Source organism: Furipterus horrens, unplaced genomic scaffold (assembly GCF_987537825.1).
Source record: "Furipterus horrens unplaced genomic scaffold, mFurHor1.1.pri manual_scaffold_6, whole genome shotgun sequence".
Classification (NCBI taxonomy): Eukaryota; Metazoa; Chordata; class Mammalia; order Chiroptera; family Furipteridae; genus Furipterus; species Furipterus horrens.
Genome location: NW_028327176.1, coordinates 172,690,232 through 172,713,887, shown reverse-complemented (window position 1 = coordinate 172,713,887; position 23,656 = coordinate 172,690,232). Strand labels below are relative to the sequence as shown.

The following is a 23,656-nucleotide window of genomic DNA, read 5'->3' as shown; positions in this document are numbered from 1 at the left end:
CTGTACAAATTGTTGGCCTCCTTGATGGGAAGAAAAAGCCTTATATCTAAAAATTCTTGATTCCTGTTTCATCACATAGAATGAGACATTGTAATGCTCTCTCGAGTTGGCTAAATGCTTAAAGATATATTTATTGCCCCCATCACACACACGCTGACGTAAAGAGTGACTTCGGTGACCAGAGGACCTATGTGGAACACTTCCAAAATGATTCATTCTTAAAATAATGCAGAATCACTCTTCTGGCGTGTTATTAACAAATTTGCATTTTCCACTCCAGCTCATTTGAAAATGAGATCCAGGTGCTTCCTTTGGAAGGACACACACAGAGAAATTGGAAAAGAGCCTTATGATGATAATGTGCTTTCCTTCCCTTTTTGCCCTTCAGCATTCATTCATCATCATATGACTGGCTAACATCATTATTAATACCTTCTTATCATTTTACAACAAGCTTCTGGAAGAAAGTGCATGGTGTCAGCTTGCTTGAAAATAACATTGCTTTGCTTGTTCTACTACTCTACATTAGGGGAGAATTTCGATCGCCAGGCCAGCCTTCGGCGGTCTCTAATTTACACAGACACTCTGGTAAGACGACCGAAGAAAGTCAAAAGGAGAAAGACTATTACAGGAGTCCCTGACAACATACAAAAGGAGCTAGGTATGGCTCATCAGAACCCTCGTTGCTGTGCAGCGTTCCTATGCTAACCTCCTCCGTGGTGCCTCTGAAGTCATCCATTCTGATAGCCATTGGGTGCCCCAGAGGCCCAGCTTCTTCTCTGAATGAGGCACTGGGCACAGATCTTAATACCCCAAGCCGATGATGCATTGCATTTTGGTGAGGAGGTGAGAGGAGAGGTTTCTATGAAAACTACTAAGTGGGATGGTAGAAATTCACATTATGTCATTTTCTCTATGTACCTTGAACAGTGGGGAATTTCCACAATTAAATTTATTTTTCATTTAGATTTTAAGCTTTCATAAAACTGAAAACTTATTCTAGAGCTTCAAGTTAGGATTATGGACTTCATTAATTATACTGATGACATTGGTCATCAAAGAGCAGTGTGGTATAATTCGTAAATACCAGTATGATAGAAAATAGGCATTTATATTGAATAGGATAGTGCATTTATGTATGTCCAATGAAACAACTTCATAGCTTTTTAAGTCAGAATTTTTCAACCTGTGATAAAAATAGAAAACAAAAACATTTTTTTCTTTTTTCTTTTCCTTTTTTGCCTAGGGAAGAGGGTTTTTTTCTTCATTATTCACTTATCCATGTTTTTCTGCTTATCTTCATATAAACCGGATAATCTCTTCATTCTCCTCTATATAACTTCACTTCCTCTCTGGTTTTTACTGGGCCCGTCAGGAAGGTCTGCAGAGGCAGCAGAGCAAACTGCGTCAGGAGCAGGGACTCCGGGACCAAGCGGCTTGGCTTTTGCATCCTTGCTCTGCCACTAACTCTCTGGGTGACCTCCACCTGGTTACTTCACCTGAGTCTACTCCTCATTGAAGGGAGGGTTGTTTAGGATTTCATGAACTAATACAGGGGAAGTACTTGGTGCCTGGAACTACTATGAACATAACAGTGGCTATTGTGTTTATCGGAGAGAACTTAATTCTGCCTTTCCTGAAATGTGTCTTTCTCTTCAGCCAGCCTATGGACTTCTTCCACTGTAGTTACACTCACCTGATGTTTTTACTTTTATTTACTGTGAAAGGTTATACTCTAGAAATGCACAATCCTTATTTCTCAACCTGGCTGTTAGTCTTTTAGTTAAAATGAGTTTATCCTAGCAATAGCGATATACCTATTATAGCACTTTGAGATTGCTTTTCAGCTTCCAGGTGCTGTAGACGCTGGTCCTCTGTGCTTTTTTCCCCAACACCCCAGCTCACTCTTCTTTACCTGGCATTTCCTCTCTTACTGCCATTTAGCTCTACAGTACATATATGCTCTGTCTTTCAAATTGTAGGTGAGTCAAGAATAGCACAGCTCTGCTTCTGCTCTTGGTAGCTCCAGTGGCCTGGATGACATACAGGTACTCATCCTATTCCATAACAGGGGTTTGTTACAAACAAAGGCAAGATTACATCCACAGGGTTCGTGAAGTCTGTCTTTGGTTCATGCCCCACATGCGTGGGCCAGTCTTCCTGTATCCCACTCTTTCAAACGTTTTATTTTCTTCCCTCTCCTTCAGGCGACAGCTAACTAATTTGAGAAGCTAAAATGTACACTTATGTTCAGTAGATGCTTAATGGGCTAATCTCTTCCAGCACTCAGGTAGCATTTGTATTTGAACTGATCTCTTAGGATATGGCCGTAATCAAAAGGAGCAACTGTAAAGATAGGCCCTTTGTAAGATAACATGGTTGATGTTTCAAGGTAGGCTACATTTCAGTGGCTTTCCAACCAATGGCTTTGTGCAGTCTAAGAATGGTTTGGCCCAGATAAAGATACACATACACATAAATACAATAGTCCCTCGCTATATCGCGGTTCACTTATCGCGGCCTCACTGTATCGCAGGACTTTTAAGAATATTATATTTAATTATTTATCGTGGATTTTTTGTTATATCGCAGGATTTTGCGGTACTGTATATGTATGTTGTCAAAGTTACGTAGGTTTAAGGGTGTGAGGTTCCTACTTCATGGGGGTGTCTGAAACGTAATACCCACGATAAATGAGGGAATACTGTATTCAATATGAATTATCTATGTATGTATGGAACATGAGTTCTAGAACCTCAGAATTATGAACTTTGATCACTTATTACTAAATGGTATGGAGTCAGTCACTCAGTTGCCTCTTTTACCTTACTGGAATGATCTGGCAGCTTGGTAAATCATATCTTCTGTAATTTTAGTATTTTTTAAATGAATGTTTGAGCCCCTGGAGCTCATGTTTATTTCTCTTTGGCCTGTGACATGGAACCGCTACTGAGGCTGGAGGAAAGAAAATAGCTTTTCCCATATCATCTGTGTTGTGGTTGTTGCCAGATATGAGACAGTTGATGTCATTGCACAGTCAATGACATGACCTGGATCACCGCTGGAAGTCAGCTGAGACAGCTGGATCAAAATTAGAGCTTATTGGAAAAAAAGAAAAAAGACAATTAGACGATGACTCTAGTTTTATGGATAGACAAGTTGGAAGTATTGGTGGTAAGGGGCAATAACATTGACATACTGTAAAATTTAGGGAAAACATTTGATCATATTTTTTCTTCATTTATTTTAGGACTTAAGGTTGACTTTTCTCCCAATATTTTGTGCTTATAAGGTATCTAGTTTGGAAACTTTGTGCTGCCTAACAACTGAGTACCAAAAATAGAAATGCTTCCTATTATCGGCAAAAAAAGGAAATCTTCTCTAGATATAAAGCATAGGGTTGTATGGCTGAGTCAAAAAAATTAGATTTTAAAAAGGAAATGATTAGCTAAAGGAAAAACATTCACTAGATGTGCCCTGCCCACTAAACACTGTCCAAGTTGCCAGGGCTTTGGATTTTTAAAAATCTAACCACATGTGTTTCCAGAATTAGAGTTATATTATGCTTAATTATATGCAGCTTTTACTGCAAAATTCCTAAGTAGTAGACTAGAAACTAGCTAACATACAACACTTTAAAGTCAAGTTTACGATATTTTCTGTTTACTTCCAAAGTATATTTGATGACATAATTTGTTGCCTTCCATTGAAATGAATCAGACAAATTTTTGCTTTTTTAAATCATTATCTTTAACATGCATAGAAACATATCTGAATACCCTGTTGTGAACTTTCATTATTTTAGTATCAGGAACTTACCCCAATATGTGTTTCTCAGAAAGAAAAAGCCTCATTTAAAGGAATCACCTTCTGAATAATTTTTGAGTTTGTATTAAGAACATTATTAAAGACCTGAAACGCTTTTTAAAATTTATTTTTCAATTATAGGTGACATACAATAACATATTAGTTACAGGTGTTGTTAAGACTTTAAAAAAATCCTATATAAACCTTAAAGTAACTTGTAGATTTCGATCTTCTTCTTCTTCTCCTTCTTTTTTTTTTTTTTTTTTTTTTTGCATCTTTAAAAAACATCCTTACCCAAGGGTATATTTATTAATTTGAGAGCGAGAGAGAGAAACATCAATTGATTGCCTCCTATACATGTCCTGACTGGGGATTGAACCCACAACCTTTTGGTTTATGGGATGATGTTCCAATCAACTGAGCCACCCAGTTAGGGCTAGAGTTCTATCTTTCATTATGTGTTCTTTAAAAATTGAAAATCCCTTGTAGTATTATATAAAAAGTAAAAGAAATATATATATACAGTATTCCCTCACTTATCACGGGTATTATGTTCTAGTCCCCCCCCCCCCCCGTGATAGGTGAAAATCCGCGAAGTAGGAAACTTACATTTATTTTAGTAGTATTTATATATTTTTTAAGGCTTTATAAACCCTTCCCACACACTTATAAACAGTTCCCAGTCCCTTATTAACCTTTCCCACTCCCTTACTAACCTTTTCCACACTTTTATAAACAATACTTATGTTTTTAAACATATTCTACACTCTTAAACCTACGTAACTTTAACAACATATGTATACAGTAGCGTAAAATCCTGCGATATAGTGAAAAATTTGTGATAAATAATTAAATATAATATTTTTAAAAATCCTGTGATACAGTGAGGCCGCGATAAGTGAACCACGATATAGAGAGGGACTACTGTGTGTGTGTGTGTGTGTGTGTGTGTGTGTATATAATTATTTCTTTACATTATATTTTAAAGTCAGATAAATCCTATCAAGATTTTCAGCAGCATCTGAGTAGTTTATATCTGTTTATAGTTCTCTTGTAGTCTGCTTTTGTTCTTCAATTCTAATCAATATAGCATCTGTATCTGTAATATTGGGACACTTTTTGTACTGTGAAAACATTGGAAGATCTGTTTTGGGAATAGAATTTTGGTGGTCCCTGTGTTAATTGATATATGAGTTTTCCCATTTTTAAAGGTCTTTAGAAAAATATTGTTATTTTAATAAGAAATTTGTACTGGTCTATAGATGGTGAAGAAATGGCTATATTCCCATTTTCAGAAGCCTAGAATGGTTTCACATTCAAAATTGCTACCTGCAAGAATCAGGACATTGTTTATGGCCTCTAGAAACATTTAAAAATCTACCATGGACCCCATGCAAAAACTACCCTAATTTTGAAAGAAAAATATATTAAAACCCCGTGTTGAGTGGAATAAGCTATCTTGACTGTTTGGAATCAAGCTGGTACAAACTGTTACACCCATAAAGTCAGCCTCCCACCTTCTGAACTACCAAATGGCAAAATGTGTACCTTTTGCTTTTTCTTCCACTCCTGCCTGCTTCCCCTCTTTCTGAGAAAGAACTGTGTGTGTGTGTGTGTGTGTGTGTGTGTGTGTGTGTGTGTGTGTGTGTCTTTAGGGTGCCTTCTTCCCCAGGGTGACATCTCCTTGCCATTTGTACCAGGAACATTTTTTTGCTATTTGGATGAGCACAAGGCTTTAGGTCCAGTTGGGGATCTATGAGGGGACTATAAAAGGAGTTCTCCAGAGTCCCGGCCCCACCAGTGTCCTGGCCCGGTGAGGGGCGATGCCGGTGGGTACTCAGCCAGAGTCACCCACAGAGCCCATGATATGGTTTTGCTACTAGTTTTTAAAACTTAATTTGTCCTGATGATTACTGTGCATGAATTGTTTTTGTTTGTTTTTTTCTCTCTGTACATTTGGAGTAAGTTATTGCCTTTGATTTTTTTTTTTTTAAGCTTCTGTTCTTTCTTAGGTAAGCTTGAAATCTGTTATCAACACTTAAGGTGTTTTCTTCCCCACTTCCCTGTCTGTTTGGCCTTCCTTGTGCTTTATTCTTTTTTAAACATACTATTCTCGGTTTAGTTGTAAAGCTCTTAAGAAATGAATAACCCTCATTTGAGAAAACGTTCACTGGATCGGTTCCTGCCGCTTTTTCCCTACCAGCACCAGCAGATTGCTGTTGAATTTTGAATGTCACTGACAGACAGATGATAATGGCTTCAGATGGATACTGAAATGTTTGAAACACAGATGGGCCTGTAAATCATCTTTCTTTTTCTTAGGATTTTCTTCTGACATAGAAATTAATGTAATGAACACTGTTTTATACCAATATCCTTCATAAATGATATCTTTGTAGCCCTGTTATTGAACATTCATAAAGACATTCATCTGTCTTTGGGAAAGACAGTCCCTGCTTGACAGGTTCTCTAGGCAGGAACCTGGTGGGTGACAGGCTACCTTGAAATCTTTACTGAAAGGAGGTTACTTGAAAAGTAAACCTTCCGCAGAGCACCCAGCCTTGATATCAAAGGGAGTGCCTGAGAATTCCACACACAAAACATTATCTATAGAAGGATTTGAAGACAAATTAAAAATTAAGAGAAGCAAATGAAATTCATAGTAAGGGTCTTTATTTTAGGAGCTATTGATAACTATTTGAATTCTCACTTAGGTGCCTACAGGAGAAAAGAAACTAGTTCAAAGAGAGAAGTTGTTTGTTTGTTTTTAAGTCTGGCAGAGCCAAGAGGAGGTGAGGGTACAGGTGATGGACAAACATGCTGATTCTTAGATAACAGGCCTCTTTCTGCTTTCTTTCCAGCATCAGGCATTGGCCCAGATGACGGTGGTGGCCACTCGGTGTACACTCCAGGCCACTGCTCGACACTGGGAAGGCTCGACAGCCATCGGTGGGCCAGGCAGCGCTCCGAAACCAGGGACTCCAGCTGTCAGACTGAGGACATCAAAGTGGTACCACCTTCAATGAGAAGAATCAGGGCCCAGAAGGGGCAAGGCATCGCTGCCCAGATGAGTCACTTCTCAGGCTCCTCCGGGAACATGTCTGTGCTGAGCGATTCTGTAGGTGTTGTGTTCCCTTCCCGCCTCAACAACGATGCTGGCTTCCACAGTCTCCCACGTTCTGGAGTGAGGGCCCATGTTCAGTCCCTCGAACCCCAGTTCAGGGCCCCAGGCCCCACAGAAGACCTCTACCAGAGGGCTAGCCTCCAAGTAGATGGAAACTTAGGACCGTTAGGAGGTGCCTCCAGGACTGGAACCCTTTTGAGGCCCAAGTCCCAGGAGCTGAGGGACTTTGAGGGTGAAAACAGAGCAGGCCCAGCACGTGTGGTGTCTCCTCATGGGACCTATTCCACCAGCATCATCCCCAACGCCACCCTCTCCTCCTCGTCGGAGGTCATTGTTATCCACACCGCTCAGAGTTCAGGGCAGCTGGACAGTAACATGACAAGCTCCTCTTCCTACATAAAGATGAAGTCCAGAGACCGCCTCCTCGCCAGGCACTCTGGTAAAGACGACCATTGGTCTCCCAGTGGCAACTGGAATGAGGGTCACCCCACCATTGTTCCACAGGCTTTAGGTCCCCATCCCCCCAAGGGAGCCACACTGTTGTCCCTCTGTGATTCAGCAGTCTCTCTCAACACCCCAGCAAATCAGGAGAATGGGCCCCAAGCCATGGCCTATAGCTGTAGGAAGAACCTGAGCTTCCCCGCGCACCCCCAGGATGCAGATGGCAAGAGTGAGTGCAGTTATTCAGGAGGCAGGGGGCGTAGCAGCACAGAGCCCTGGGAATACCACGCCTCAGGGAGCGGGCGCACGTCCCCACTGAAGCCTCACCTGGCCACTCCTGGTTACTGCACTCCTCTCAGTAACATGAGCAGCTGCAGTTTGGACCAGACGTCCAACAAAGACGACGCCAGGTCCCTGTATTCAGAAGATCACGATGGCTATGACACGTCCATGCACCCCGATGCTGGGCATGGGCCTGGGAATCTGTGTGGTAGCAGCAATGGCTTTGGGAACCCGAGGCACAGCGTGGTCAATGTTTTCGATGAAAGGATGCAGAAGAACCAAGGGGACCGGTCAAATTTCCATGACAAATCCCTTTCTCGAAACATCTCTTTGAAGAAAGCAAAGAAGCCTCCTCTGCCACCCTCTCGGATGGACTCCCTGCGCAGGGTCCCCAAGAAGAATGGCCAGACTAACGGTCAGGTGCTCAACGAGAGCCTGATCGCTTCCCTCCAGCACTCGCTGCAGCTGAACCTCCCAGGCAAGGGCAGCCTGTCGCCCTCCCAGAGCCCCTGCAGTGACCTGGAGGAGCCCTGGCTGCCCCGCTCCCGCAGCCAGAGCACATTGAGTGCGGGCAGCAGCATGACTTCCGCCACCACGCCCAACGTCCACTCCCTGTGCGGGGTCACCCCATCACAGAGCGACACAAGCAGCGTCAAGTCCGAGTACACGGACCCTTGGGGTTACTACATTGACTACACGGGCCTGCAAGAAGACCCTGCAAACCCCGGTGGGGGCTGTTCAGCCTGCAGCGGGACGCCAACTGGCAACGGGCCAGTCTACCATGTCCAAGAGGGCTCCAGGGCCACCATGACCCAAGTGCCCAGTGGTTCCGTCAAACCAAAGATCACATCGCCGGAGAAGTCACATCGAGTCACTTCTCCATCCAGTGGGTATTCCAGCCAGTCGAATACGCCCACAACACTCACCCCTGTGCCTGTGTTTTTAAAATCAGTGTCACCAGCCAATGGGAAGGGAAAGGCCAAGCCCAAGGTACCGGAAAGGAAGTCCTCTCTGGTATCTTCTGTATCCATCTCCTCATCATCCACATCCCTTTCTTCTAATACGTCTACGGAAGGAAGTGGAACTGTGAAGAAGCTGGACTCGGGGCCAGCCTCTGTCCCTGCTGTCCCTGCTCTGCAGGCTCTTCAGTCCCCTTGTCCTGCCGACAAGTCTCCTGTTCTGCCTCCTCCCCCGCCTTTAGCATATTCCCCCCAGGACTCTCCTCTGCCTCAGTCTCCCCTTTTCCCCCCTCCACCACCAGAAGTTCTTACTGCTTTTTGTCCTACTGACACATGCTTTTCTCCTCCCCCCACCGCACGTAGCCCCCTTCTGGATTCTGGCCCTGCTCTATCCCCTCCACTGTCATTACCCTCCTCGGTCCCCCCTCCTGCCCCACCCCTTGACCCTAACTTGACGAAAGATGCTAGACCTTCCTTCAAAAAGTCTAGCCAGCCTGACTCCTCCCAGGAGGCCTTAAGACAGCCAGGGGCCAAGGAGGAGGGTGGCAGACCCCCCCTGCCCCTGATAACCACAGAGGCGTTGCAGATGGTGCAGTTGAGGCCGGTGAAGAAGAACTCGGGAGCGGAGGGAGCACTGGTACATGAACAAGCGTCTCAGGAAAAACGAACTCCAGTTGTGCCCCAGTATCATTTAAAGCCATCTGCTCTCCTGAAATCCCGAAATAGCATAAATGAAATGGAGAGTGAAAGCCAGTCTGCCTCCGTGACAAGCGCGCTTCCGACTCCTGCCAAAATCATGAGCCAGGGTCACCAGGACGGCGCAGCCGAGCGTGGCTGCAGCCCAGGCAGCGCTGGGGAGGCAGAGGCTGGGCCTGGCCCCATGACCGCCCCGCTCCAGAGGGCCCCCGGACCCTCGCCCAGCAGGAAGCCGCCCCCCATTTCTAAGAAGCCCAAACTGTTTCTGGCGGTGCCACCTCCACAGAGCGATTTCACAGCGGATCCTGCGGAGACCGTGAGCCCAGCAGTGCCCAGCCCCACAAAGGGAGAGGCCAAAGAGAGGTGTGCGGCCGGGGCTAGTTTGGATGAGACCAACTCCAGCAGCTTGGTGCTTGAGGGAGGAGCTGCAGGATCCATATCCCCGGCCAGAGTGGAAGCCAGTGTCCCCATTGTGCAGCCCGATGCCTCGCCAGCACCCGAGCCGGAGGAGCCAGGCACTGAGGACAGCGGGGACAATGTGGAGAGCTGTCTGTCTCTGCTGGACCCAGAGCGTGAGTCTGGTTTTCTCTCTTGTTCCCCTCTGACCCCGTGCAGCCGAGGCAGGTAGGACTGGTGCGTGTTCATGTTCAAGCCAGCTGTCCGTGGGTTTCCTACGCTGCCTCACACTTAGGCTACCAACTTGGCATTTTACGAAATTAAAAAAAAAAAAAATCTAGATCTAAGGTAGAGCTTATAGAAGAGCAGAAGACAGAGGGGTGGGGGAGTGGTCTGCAGCAGGCTGGGTATTAAATAGCCATGAGTAATCTCCCTTCTGGAGAGCTGCAAAGAAGTGTTACAACCCCATCTCAGAGCCTCGTTAGGCGTTCCAGACTTGAACAGGAGAGAATGAGCTTTGGCTGTCATGCTCCCCGCTCTTTGTAAAATATCAAACTACAGAGCCCACTGCCTGATCCTGTGCTTCTCACGCTGCCAGGAATGACAGGGAAGACTTGGGAGCTTGGCTGAAGACCGGAATTCAAATCACTTGTGAAATCCTGTATTTGCTTGCTTGCTTCTCCACAGCCAGGGTTCCGGAGACCGACGCAGCCTCTGAGGACTTCCGTAAGGACCAGGGCGGTGATGAGGCGATGACCCCCAGCAGGCCCCGGACAACCGAGGACCTCTTTGCAGCTATTCACAGGTATCGCACACACCTCACATTTTCATCTACTTCACGAGCCCTCGATTCCAAATGGTTCCTCAATTTATTTATTTTTTTCTTGAGGTTTTATGAACTTGATTATTAATCTGTTTTAGTGTGCTTCTATACTTTTATTTCCTCTGTCTCCCAGTTTCTGTTTTACTGTGTTCCACTGATTCTTATGACGACAGCTGGCAAGAAATGCCGTATGTCCCTCATGTAAAGGGTATTCGGGAGTTCGGTTAGAGCAGCCACGATCCAGTCCAGGGTGAGAAGGCTGTGTTCTGTGGACCTAAGATGCACAGATACGCTCTACAGGAGAGGACCTTTCCTCAGGGTGTATTATTATTATAATTTATTACTATTTTACATGAAAAAAACAGGATTTTATAGTGCAATTTCTTCAGTTACTTAAATGTTTCAGTAAGAGTACATACATTCTTACTAAGCAGGGACGGAAGGAGTTAAGTCTTCTTGTTACTGTATGCTGCTAGTGCCACCTACCGGCCTCAGAGATTATTGGTTTAAAACAAGAGTAAAATTTTCAAAATAACTGCCTGAACTGATACACTTTTTACATGTGGTCACCTTGAGTGAATAGGATTTAACATTGAAGTTGTATTTATTGCCTCATTTTTTTCTGGTTGTAAATAGCCATGTGCTCTCACAATAGTGACATTGTAAAAGTTGGTAAGCTTCTATATGTGCAAGTACTTCCCTCACAAAACCTTTGCTTCCTTCTACACGTCTTTACCACAGTATTTTCAGATAACTCTCACAGATGCACTTATGCTTCCAAAGCCTGCCTTCTATTGCCTGGAGTGAAGGTCCCCTTTTCCCCTCCTGAAACAAAAAAATCCTGTAAAGTCTTTTGATTGTGTAAATAACCTTGTGTCATGACTGTTTTCCCAATTCTTGGAATAGAACAAAAACTACTGCATGATGTGAAAAGTGTAGTGCTATCCCTACCTGAAATCCCTCATGCAACATAAAAACATCTGGCGTGGGAGGGAAAAACCAAGCTGGCGGATTAAGGTGTTTGTGAAGAATTGTATTTTTCACCTCTTAGCTCTAGTAGTGGTATAATATTCCAAAAGACCCAAAGTACTGCCTCTTTAACATTGTCTGACTGTTTTCTTTGATCTCATTAGGGGTAAAAGGTAGCTAGTCAAATTACTTCTTGAAACAAGGAAACAAAAAATGCTGCATCCTTTAAAACCAACTTTAGTGGCATTTCTAGAGGTTTATACAGCTGTTTCTAACTCTAAGCATTCTAGACCGATAATTACTCAAATATTTTCTGAACAAAATGAAACCAGTTGGCATTTAACTGTTTGGAAATTCTTGCAAGCCCTGACATCTTCCATTTAGTATGGAACGCCCTGGTTTGCTAAATGTGCAGGCATATATATTTATAATAGCGGGCCACAGAGAAGACGCGTTGCCTGGTTTGCTCTGTGTACTAAACACTTGGTCTCAGTGAGAAACCCAACTGTTGTGGGCCCAAATTACTACATGCTTTTCCTAAAAATATGCCAAAGAGCTCTTCTGTAGTTTATTTTAGCGACCTTCTTAAGGCACTGAAAAATTTGTGGTTTCTTCTGCTAGAGAATTATATCTAGAGCATAATTATAATCATATCTACAGCAGATGCAGAAATTGGCCAGTCTGTATTATTCTGTGTATGCATGGTAGCAGCAAAGGCCGAGTAGGATAGGGTCGCAGAGAGAGAGCAAGGACACATGCTAGTTTTAATTTGAGCATTGATATTAGCAGACATCATAAAAATCCACCTGAAGTTTGTGATTTTTAGGGCTTTATTTTATATCCCCTTTAGCACCTAAGCTAATAATTTAAAATAAAGAATATCTAAATTGAAACAGAGCTTTCAAGTTTTATAGTGCAAATTAATTCATGTCAGATTCAAAGGCAGATGGAAAATGTAGAGCACCAGTTGAGGTGTGAAGTTTTTATATTTATTGAAGTAATTAGTTTCCAAGCCAGAGTTAACTGTTTAGGCCCTTTTTACAGCCATCTTCTTTAAACACACAAACTATATAGTGTGTGTGTGTATGTACATACATACATGCATGCATACATGCAAGGAATTCAAATGTTTAGATTTAATTCTCATTGTTGGGGCAGCTGCTCTTGAAAAACTAATACTTTGATAAAGTCCCATCTCTTCCCTTAATTCTAAATCTACAATAAAAGCCATAGGTTTGATCAGGTATAGCTGTGGCTTGTTGTGTGGCTCTCAGCATACCTTCTTCATTGAAAAGCCAAACAAAAAATACATCACAAACCAGTATCTGCAAAAATAAGATGAGCAAACTGTACAAATTGTGAGGCTCTGTGTTATACATGGAAAACAGGTACTAGTTCTTGTATTCATCTGTGTGACTTCACTCTTTAGACCTCAGGTACCTTCTTTGGTCAGACCAAACCATCTGAAGTCTTCTCCATCTCTAAAATTCTGAGATATTATTATTTCTATGGCTTCTGTCAGTCACTCATTAGCTTACTCTACAGCTAGCTTTTATTGACAGGCAGAACCACTGAACCAAAATATCATAGGCCAGGCTCTATATTCCCAAAGGGGCTGGTGCCACATCAGGTCTGGCCACCATTCAGCCTCGGAACTGGGTCCTTAACTTTCTGTCTTTGGCTTTGGTGGCTTCTTTTTGGCCAGCAGCACAAAGAGGTTCCTGGGAGCACCAAGCCCAGGACGGCCATCGTGGCCCACCTTCCCTGCACCTTGCTGTGTGGACGTAAAAACAGCACTGAAGCCTGACCCAGTGGCATGGAGGGGAGATTAGGTTTTCCTAGATGACGCTCAAAGGACTATACAGCACCTACTCTGTTCCTGACAGAGCGAGGATGCTTCTGCAGTGGGGTTGAACCGAGGTCCACATGACCCCAGGGGTTGTTTACCACATTGAATCCTCACAAACCTGTGGGCTTGATATCAACATCCCCGTTTTTCAGGCATAAAAACTGAGGTGCAGTAGGGATGAGTAACTACTGCGAGGTCACACTGCTAGAAGTGGGTAGCACTCAGAATTGACTCTTAATCTGTGTGTACAGATAGTAGCATCCTCTCAGCCTTTCCCTGCTGCATAGTCTAGATCTTACAGCAGAAAAAGAGATATCCCCGCATCTTTATGTTATCAAATGTGCTGAGTTCTTAAAGCAAGCCCACCTGTACTCCGCTGAGGGACTCCTTTCACACCAATTGTTGTTATGAAAAGACCAGCAAGGGGCCACTTGGCTCATCTGCTTTATCGTCTCTGATTCACTCAGCAGAAAACACATTGACCAGGGAGATTCTTAGAGATCGAGGACAAGAAATGCCCTCAGGAAACATTTCAGTTCCCCCAAAGGCCCCTCCTCTTTCATCCACTACCCATGTGCCTCACATTTTTGTGGTCAGCTAGAGGGTCTCCGATGTCAGTGAGGAAGCAAAACCTAGTATGGAAGACTCCCTTTTGTCTTCTGGACCACTGGACTTGTAGGAGTTGGCATACGGCCTAGTAAGAGCCAAGGAAGACTGGTTTTATGTCAAATCCTTGTAGAATTGTTCTAGAACCTGGGCGGGAGCCTGTCTCAGCAGAGCAGCTGGGAGTTGGCTTATCGACTAGGCCCATTCAGTGCCAACCCCAAACAGAAAGAGGAAGAGTAGAAGGAAAGGGTGGCCAGCATTGTGAAATCCACTCGGGATCAGTCCACTGTAGGATAATTAAATAAAGATGGCAGTTATTAAAAGCTTTAGAAATGGTCCTGCCCAAAATGAGTTAATATGGGGGTCTGAGATTTATCTCAAAATAATCTGGTGAGGTGGAGGTTAAAGAAGAGTGGCCGCAAGTTAATAATCATAGTTGGGTCCTGGGCACACATGGTAATACAATGAACTATTTTTGCCCGGGTGTTTGGAGGTTTACATAGTAAAAATAATACATGGTGACCTGAATGTGTGGTAAGATCAGCAGGGTGGTTGTAACTGAAATCCAGTGGTCCGTTGGCACTAACCTTTATCTTAATATTACTAAATCTCAGATCCAAGAGGAAAGTCCTTGGTCGTAAAGACTCGGATGATGATCACACCCGAAACCATTCTCCCTCCCCGCCAGTGACACCCACCAGTGCTGCCCCCAGCCTGGCCTCCCCAAAGCAAGTGGGATCGATTCAGAGAAGCATCCGCAAGAGCAGCACCAGCAGCGACAACTTCAAAGCTCTGCTGCTGAAAAAGGGGAGTCGGTCAGACGCCAGTGCCCGCATGTCCGCAGCCGAGATGCTCAAGAACACAGACCCTAGATTCCAGAGGTCAAGGTCCGAGCCTTCGCCAGACACTCCCGACAGCCCGTCCAGCTGTTCCCCAAACAAGAACAGAAGGGCCCAGGAGGAATGGGCTAAGAACGAAGGCCTGATGCCTCGGAGTCTGTCCTTTTCCGGCCCCAGGTACGGCCGGAGTCGAACACCGCCGTCCGCAGCCAGCAGCAGGTACAGCCTGCGGAACCGGATCCAGAGCAGCCCCATGACCGTCATCTCGGAAGGCGAAGGGGAAGCCCTGGAGCCCACAGACAACAGGGCTCGCCGCGCCCTGGGCGCCGCGAAGGGGTGCTCATTAGATGGACTGGCGGGGGACGAAATGGGGGAGGGCAGCCTGCTCTGTGGTGGGGAGCACACCCCCTTGCTGCGGGCACAAGCTTCTGGCCCCGCAGAGGGGACCGCCAGTGCCGAGGGCAGGGCTCCCTCGGAACAGTGCGCAGGTCGTCTGAGGGAAGAGAGTTAGGGATAAGAATGGGGGTCTCCCTGGGGACGTGGGGGAGACGCACAACACATTGCTCTAGGAAGCCGGAGGGGTGGCCTTCACCCCCTGCCCGTGGCTCCCACTCCGCATCTGTGCTGGGGCCCCGGGCACTGCCGTGCCTACAACGGATGGGTTATTTAGGGCTCACTTGGCACTTGCCCTGTGGCTTAAAAACAAGTAGAAGCTTAACTTCCAAACGTGCTTCCTGGGGAAGATTTTTTTTTTTTTTTTTTCCTAAATGCTGGGAGAAAGGGGGTGAACAGGTGCGCGCGCGCGCGCGCGCGCGCGTGTGTGTGTGTGTGTGTGTGTGCATTTTGAACACGTACAGGTATATGAGGAAAAAAGACAGCGTTAAGCTACATAGAGTAATGGAGGCTCCCGGACTAGGAGGTGATTGCTTTAAATGTATGTTTATGGAAGAAAGGAGAAGACCATTGCTTCTGAGGAAGAGGTGGTAGATTTGCTGGTTCTGAGTGCACGGGACACGTGGGTATGTGCACAGGTGTGCTTTGTGGTGAACCCAAAAGGTTGGGAAAGGGCTAAGGGACTAATTGGTTCAGGTACTTTTTTCTGGGGAAAAAAGGCTCTGTTTCTTTTTTTGTAAAAATGACCATCATGTGGCCGTGGCAACGCTGTGACCTGGGAGCCTGCTGCTGCTGTGCAGCCTCAGACACGCAACTTGTAGGCTGAGTTTTGGGAATGTGGGTGGTTTTGTACATGGATTTGCTCCTCCAGCAGCGAGGGCCTCTGAGGACTGAAGTGAGGACGTGCGCAGTCAGAGGGGGCGGGAGGGGTGGGAAGGCCGAGAAGGTGATACACTGCTGGGGTTTGCCTCCCGCTCAGTAAGTAAATTTATTTTTCAGAATTAAATTTGAAAACTTGCACTATAGAACTGTGTGTGGGTGGAGCGTTTCCTTTTACAGCTGTTTTTTTTGTTTTTTGTTTTTTTACCAGTTTAAACTTCCATTTGGCAATTTCTTATCACTTGAAATGTCAGCATTTGCTAACTTTTGGATATCCTTTTGGTTACACCAAAGAAAAAGTTATGACTATTTTTCCTTGAACTGCCTGCAGTATCATGTCTTCATTGAGAAAGGTTTATCAAAATCTATTATATATTATCTTACTTTGATGAAATGCTGAATAGCTCTTATTAGTTTAATAAACTGATAAAAATCGGCAGGGCTTGGCTATGAATAAGCCCTGGGAAATGAGTTTTTAGATTAAAAGTTTTTTGCATCATTTGGTTTGTGTGTTTTTATATTTTTTATAAGTGAGTTAGGTAATTACCTTCTAATCTTCTTTGGTTAGAATGTTAACATTTTCAGACATGGGAAAAATGTGTAAAGTATTTATTTTTATCTTGTATTCTTACAACCCTTTCCCCACACCCTCCCAACTGATGTGTCCTTGATTTATTGGTGAATAAAATCAGAGTCGTGTCTTCTTCATTAGAAGGACCTCAGGCGGCAATACTAAGGTGCTTGGATTACATACAAGGCAGCTGCCTGTTGCCATATTTTCTGGTATGAAAATCTCATCTAAAAGTTGGGCTGACCGGGCAATATCATCATAAGGTTTGTACACTAAAACCTCAGATATCCATTCAGACACATCTTTGAGACAAAAAACAAATCTGAAGAATTATGGCTCCTTCCATTCTCTGAAGAAAACAAACACTTTTTTTGCACACAACCAGAAATCAAAGACCTGACATTGGCCAAAAGCAAAGGACCTTTATACTTTTTTGGAGCAATTGTCTACTACATTGGGAAGAAGGATTTTTTTTCCTTCTAAATTTTAGAAAAGTAGTGTTGGCTTTTGAACATGAAATCTCATAGCTACCTGAAAAGGTTAGAATGTATGTGGCAATCAGAAAACTTTAATGTAATGTACAAATCATATATGTTGAAGGTAGGATAAGCAACATTGAAGCTAATGATAAAACTATTTTTTCAAAAACACATTTTTAAAGGAAAAAATACTAGGTTTTTCAATTTGCTTTGAATAAAAACAATTGTGAAGTAAATGTTTGAATGTTATTTCTTTTTGTTTTTACGTGCATTTTTGGATAATGAAATAGGTCTTCTTGCACAGAACTGTTGAGTGCTTTGCTGGATGCAGTTGAACAGAAGTGAAGACCAGAGGTGCTGTGGGAGATAGGACCCCACTGAGAGTAGCTAGAAGGTCACAGGCACTGAGGATGGAGCCACCTAAGAAAACATACCAGAAAACAACACTGAATAATGCCCTTATGGACTTTCAAATAAAATACAAATAATGCATTGACGGACAGTTCAGATGACGTCATGTGTAGCGATGCAGGAATCTTTCCCAGGCATGGATGAAATAGAGGGAAACAAGAATATAGACTCATTTTTAAACATAAACATATGGCATCTTTGGCTTTGTTGCTTTATTTCCCTGTTGGGGGCTAGCTACAGATCATATGATATTTAAAAACTCAATGAGGGTAAACTTGGTGACCCTTCCTTATACCTGGAGACTGTAAGTGCCAGATAGTCATAGACAGAGGCCCCAGGCCTAAGTTATTTCCACTTTAGTTTTTCTAAAAGTTGGGAGAGAGACATGCCCACTTGGTATGTTCATTAGGAGCAGCTTCAACTTTGGTCTGATTTCTGCCCTCCTGTTTCTGAAGAATATTCACTGAAACCATAGCTTCTCATGTGGGGATGACTGTATGTGTTTGGAGAATCATAATGACAAGGACAGAAAAGGTGGTGTTTCTGTAGCTCTAACTTATTCCCCACCCACCAGCACCACACATCGCTCTGATGGGCATCTGAGAGGACAGGTGAAGCTCGGAATTGGCTTTATTGATTCTGTCTTAAAGTGTTCGCAGTACATTAAATGAATGTGAATAATTATATTGCTGAGATTTTATCGTGAAATAGCACAACAGGGTAATTTACTTTGACAGATATTGGGATATTTGAGGAGGGGTTCAAATAAAACATGTTCCTGATTCTTGGGGTCTGTTTTTCTGTAATAAGTATCCACTTACTATAATATAGCTGCTTTAAACTGCCTTCCACACAAGCCAGCTTTTATTCACAGAACAAGGCCTAGAGCAATCTATTCATTTGTTCATCAATGAAAAAAAAGAAAACTCTTAATTAAATACTTCTCATATCCTAGGTTAGGATGAGGGAGTTCTCAGATCAAAACATGTGGATGAGATGTCATTAGGGAACTTCAGACCTAGTGAAAAGTCACACCAACGTGACTTACCTGGTAAACATATCAGTTTCAGAGAAGAAAAGCAACATTCTGCTGGGCTGGGGCTCCACCCCACATGTGTTCTCTTTACCAGCAGAACACCTGGGATAGGCTCAGGCTGGCGATGCACCCAAACCAAACACTAGACCTCTCCCCACAACTCTCGTCGGGAGGATTGCTTTCCTCCTGTAGACGCCATTCCTCCTCTGGTTCCCTTCCCCTTTCCTCCCTAGAATGGATGGGAAGCGCCAAGAAAGATGGAAGCCACATGGTGTGGAAGGCCGAGGAGAGAGGAGCTGGTCCATTGAGAACATCCAGAGGCACTGCCTCAGCCTCGGGCTCTCCACCTCCACGCTCACTGGGTAAGTCATTGTTCAGGGACTTGGCGGTTCTTAGGAAGATGGCGCTGCTTCCGACTGGGTCGCTGGGGGAGGCAGTCACTGTGGGAAGCCTGGTCTAGGACTTCACAGTGAGGAGGACTGCACCAAGCACAGGACGGCTGGCAGAAGAAAGCCATTCCAGATGGAGGAAATAGCATGAGCTCGGGCACAGAGACAAAGTGGTTAGAGGAAGCCAAGTAGCTAAAAGAAGTTTCTGATAAAACATAGTGGGATGGGAAACGGGAATGGTCTCCTGGAACAAGACTGTAGAGGGCCTGGGATGTCATTCTGAAAAACAGGTTTGGTTTTGTAGTACTAGGAAATCACAAAGTTTTTAAGAAGGGGAATGATGTGACTTGGCTTGGTTCTCGCCTTCTTTACAAGCTGAACTCTCCCTTGGTGATGAGCTCTGAGCCTGCAGCAGTAAATAAATGATATATGCTGGTATCTCCTGAGTAGCTCGTCTCCTGACTTCTGCCATGAGCTCCAGTTTAGTCTTATCAACTGCCTGCTCAGAGCCTGCATTTAGGGTGTTTTAACCTTAATATATTTAAACCCTACTTCTCCCCAAATCTTCACCTTATCAATTAATGTTATTACCATTAACAAGTGGCTCAGGCCCAAAATCTGCGCTGCAGCCCTGGCCTCTTTTTCACCCCATATCTAAACCATAAGCAAATCATGCCAACCATGTTGCCAAAATAGTTCACAAGTCCAATCACTTCTCACCAGTTTCACTTCTCATCAGGTCCAAACTATTATTGGAAAAGCCTCCTAATGGGCCTTCTTATCTTTACGGTGCGTCTTCAACCACTCTCCATTCACCCTCTAAAATAAGCTTTTAGAAACAATTCATATGCTCCCCTACTTGAAGCACTTGGAATAGATTCTAGCTCCTTGCTGTGGCCCACAGGCCTTTTAAGACCTGCCACCGGTCCCCTCACTCAAAAAACTGGACCTCATCCTCTTTTCTGCCCTTTAGTGGAAGCTACATCCTGCCTCAGAGCCTTTATTTTAATACAGGAAAGCTCCTGTATTGTTATGGCCATTCAGTCTCCCCAGGAAGTAGACCCAGCAGGATTGTCAAAGGTTTTGCTGGGGGTGGGCCACCTTAGAAAGGAAAAGGGCAGAAGGAGGCAGGAAGAGTTGTTGAAGTGGTCCTGAGCTTACAAGCCTGCCAGTGTGACCAGAAACCTGGGCAAGGGTCCCTCGCTGGAGGAGTCCTGTGTTGGACAGGAGCAGCTGGGTCCTTTGCCACTTGGTCTTTGTCAAGAGGTTACCCTGAGAAAAATGTGCCCTCACATTTCCACAGCTCTGTGAAACCATCGGCTGCCACCCTTCCGGCCTTGAGAATAGCACAAGCTCGGCCTGAACGTTGAGGGTGCCCTGATGAAGCCAGTAGTGCGAAGCCATCAGCTAACCACCCTTCTTGCAGCTGGATGGCAAGTCTTTCCTTGAGGGGGGATCTCAGTGGCACATCTCAAAGCCTGTCCCAGTCCACCCCTCGTACCGTGTAGATCCACTTACCCGGTAAACTCCTCCAGGGCTCTGGTGGACCCTTCTCCCTGAGATGAAGTTTATACAGAAGAGTTTTGTGGGACCATCTGTGGCACCTTCCTGCCACTGGTCTCCAGGCCACAATTGGTACTCACCATCCCCCTCCCTCACCCTTAACTTCCTTTCACCCTCAACTATCACCTCTGCTGGCCTTGGTGGCTTTCCTGATGGTGTGACCCAAGCTCATTCCTGGGGATTCAGAAGTCTGGTAATTTAAACCCTTCTCAGACCAGGGTTCAGCACTTGTCCATTCACAATTACAATTAGGCGAGCAGTGAGTGCCCCAAGTGGGGGTGGGGGGCGCCCTGATTTCCTCACATCATGTAACAGCAGGCTTACCCCTCTGATAATTCAGGGTTGATCATCCCAGACATTATGGTGACTCTTCTTGTCTGCTGGTCGCTGGATACAAGGAGACCAAAGTGCCCAAGTGACAGCAGTAGGCTGAGGTTCAATGGAACTCTTGCTATGTTGCCTAGGGAGGGTGTACACCTTTCAAAACAAGGGCCTCTGGCTCTGCAGAGCCCAGAGTTGTGGGGTGGAAGGTCTTACATCCCTTAGCGTTTCATGGTGAGTGATAGTAAATGGAGTCGCTCCTCTTTCTACCCCTTGTTTCCCAGATCCATGTTGTCCTTCCTATTGTAGACATGGCACGATACAGTGTCTCTGATGTAGTAAGAGTCCTGTGTCCAGGAGATGGCGCTCCATCTCAACAGGGTATTGTCTCCAATGAGGCACTAAAACAGGCCATTGCAGTGTTCTATCAGGCCAGCAGCTTCTGGGTGGTACAGTAAGTGAGAGGACCAGCGGATCCCATGGCCGTGAGCTAACTCTTCCTAACTGGACGTTATGATGTGTAGAGCAAACCTTCCATGAATCCACGCCAGCAGGTCAGAGATTTTGTAAGTCTCTAGATTGTGGTGCTGGTCAAGGCCCCATAAGCAGGAAAGAAAACTGCATGCCTAGAATAGGTGTCTACCCTGGCACAAATAAACTGCTGGCTCTTACAGGAAAGAATGAACCCAACGTAGTCAGTTTGGCATCAAATGACTTCATGGTCTCCTCACAGCCTCACCAGGGTGTCAGCATTGGCATCTATTGCTGGCAGGTTGGACTTAAGAGTCAGCAGTATTGAGGTCGGCCTCGGTAAGTGGGAGTCCATGTTGCTGGGGGACCATGCATAGATAGCCTCCCTCTTTGCCACCACTGACTCTGTATTTGTATGCACACTGTACCAGCCCTGTGTGGGGACCACAAAAGCTAACACCAACAGGCTAAGTCATTTTGTCCACTTAGTTGTTTAGTGTTTCTTCTGGTGGGTGCTTTCTGGTGCACATTAACGCGATACAGTGTTGTTCAGGTTCTATGTCTGCTCCCACATATCCATCCGCATGCCTCTAACCCAAGACCTTCTTATCTCAGTCATCCATTCTTTTTCTTCCTTCAACTCATTCCAAACTCCTGGCCAGTTGGCCAGGCCATTTGCCGCTGCCATGATTCCAAATATAATTTACCTTCCCACTCTTACAGATTGAATGATCAGGTCCATCACCAAACATTCTGCCCATTTATTTGTAGAAAGAGTAAAGTTGTTTTGTTTTTTTTCTTGAAGTTGTCTTTCAGGGTCATCCCTGAGTGAGGATGTAATGAAGGTGCTGTCGATTTTCAGCTTGCATGCACAGAGTAAGCCAATTCATCGATAAATCAGGTTCAAGCTCTTCCGTCTTCCTTCTGCTGATCATATAGGTCCTCCACACAGTCTTAGGGAGGGAGTATGGGGCGAGGGTGCAACCTCGATGCTGTGGGATGTGAGCTACCCGCACATGCTGCTTGGTTATGTGCTCTGGTCCTGCTTGCAGTTGCTATTGGAGGGATCATGTCCATTGTAGGATGGACTGCTGCTGGCCCCACCACCTTTATGACTTGATGGTTCTGACATGACCTAGCTAGAATGGACAGTTTTAGATATAGTATCACTTGGTGTCTCATGGCTCCATTTCTACTAGGGCCCAGTAGCATTCCTGAAGCTGTTTTTGAAAAAGCATGTCATTCTCTCCTGCAGTTAATACAGCCTTATATCAAGATCTCAGGGACCTGCATTGGGATTCTCCCTTTGGCTCTTGTCAAAAATTCCACACTGCATTATTTTCCACCACTAACACCTCCAATAACATAGGGTCTGCTGGATCTCAGGTCCAAGTGGCTAATTCCTTCATATCTGACACTTCTGGATCTGTTTCTAGTGATCACTTTTTCCTCCTATTTATGGGTCATATTTGTATGTTTCTTTTAATATTTTTCTAGTAACTTTTTATTTGATGTTGGGAATTGTGAATCTTAGGTTATTTGTTGATGGATTTTGTTGTATTCCTCTAAATAGTATTGGGCTCTCTTCTGGTGCACAGCCAGATTTCTTGGAATTAGTTTGGCGAAGGCTTACTTTTAAGCTTGTTAGGCAAGGTGCAGAGAAGCCTTTGGTTTAGAAAGTTCAGCCTCTCTACTAAGGCAATACGCTTTAGAGGAATCTACCTGCTGCCCCATGTATGATGACTTGTTTCCAGTCTGGTCAGTGGGAAGAAGATCTATTCCCAGTTCCAAATATAATCTGTGAATCAGTTGTTCTACTACTTTCTAGTTGTTCATTTCTTGGCTTGGTTAATTTATCTTTACACCTTCAGAGACCAGTGATCAGCCAAGCACTCAAGGAGACCCACTGAAGATCTACAGAATGCTCTCTGTGATGTTTCTTCCTCCCGTCCTTTCCTCTGCCCAACAATTTCTACCCACCTTGACCTCCTGAACATTGATCTGTCTCCTCCACTCAGTAAGACCACTGGTCTCTGGCTTTCCCACTCCATGGTTTGCTGCCTGGAAACGGGCTCCAAGCCATGAACTTGAACAATGGTTGAACTCCCTTCTTTTCTTTCTTCACTATCTAGTTCCTGTTTTACCATCACAGCCAGAAGTGCATTCCTCTCCACCAGTGTGCCGTTCCACCTAAAGTTTTAATAATTGTGCTGGGAGCTGTCTGTGCACCGCCTACCCGCCAGGGATGAGGGCCTCATACTTAGCCAGGCAGCGAGTGCCCCAGTCCCAGAATGATGTCTTACTTACTACCTGTTGTCTGGGGCCACTGATCCCAGTTGTTCCAGTTTGATG

The 23,656-nt window shown here is 44.8% G+C and overlaps 1 protein-coding gene across 4 annotated transcripts in view; it reads left to right on the top strand.

The window, feature by feature from the left end:
- The window catches only part of NHSL1 (NHS like 1), a 216,397-nt gene extending 200,848 nt beyond the window's left edge, over positions 1 to 15,549 (top strand). For 3 of the 4 annotated variants that reach the window (XM_090279908.1, XM_090279909.1, XM_090279911.1), the window contains exons 5-8: positions 530 to 661; positions 6,669 to 9,881; positions 10,393 to 10,510; positions 14,567 to 15,549. In XM_090279908.1, coding sequence (XP_090136034.1) covers positions 530 to 661; positions 6,669 to 9,881; positions 10,393 to 10,510; positions 14,567 to 15,302 — 4,199 coding nt within the window. In that variant the 3' untranslated portion in view covers positions 15,303 to 15,549. The remainder of the gene's footprint in view (positions 1 to 529; positions 662 to 6,668; positions 9,882 to 10,392; positions 10,511 to 14,566) is intronic. The other variant, XM_090279910.1, reaches the window with a different exon arrangement.
- Positions 15,550 to 23,656: the final 8,107 nt, after the last annotated feature.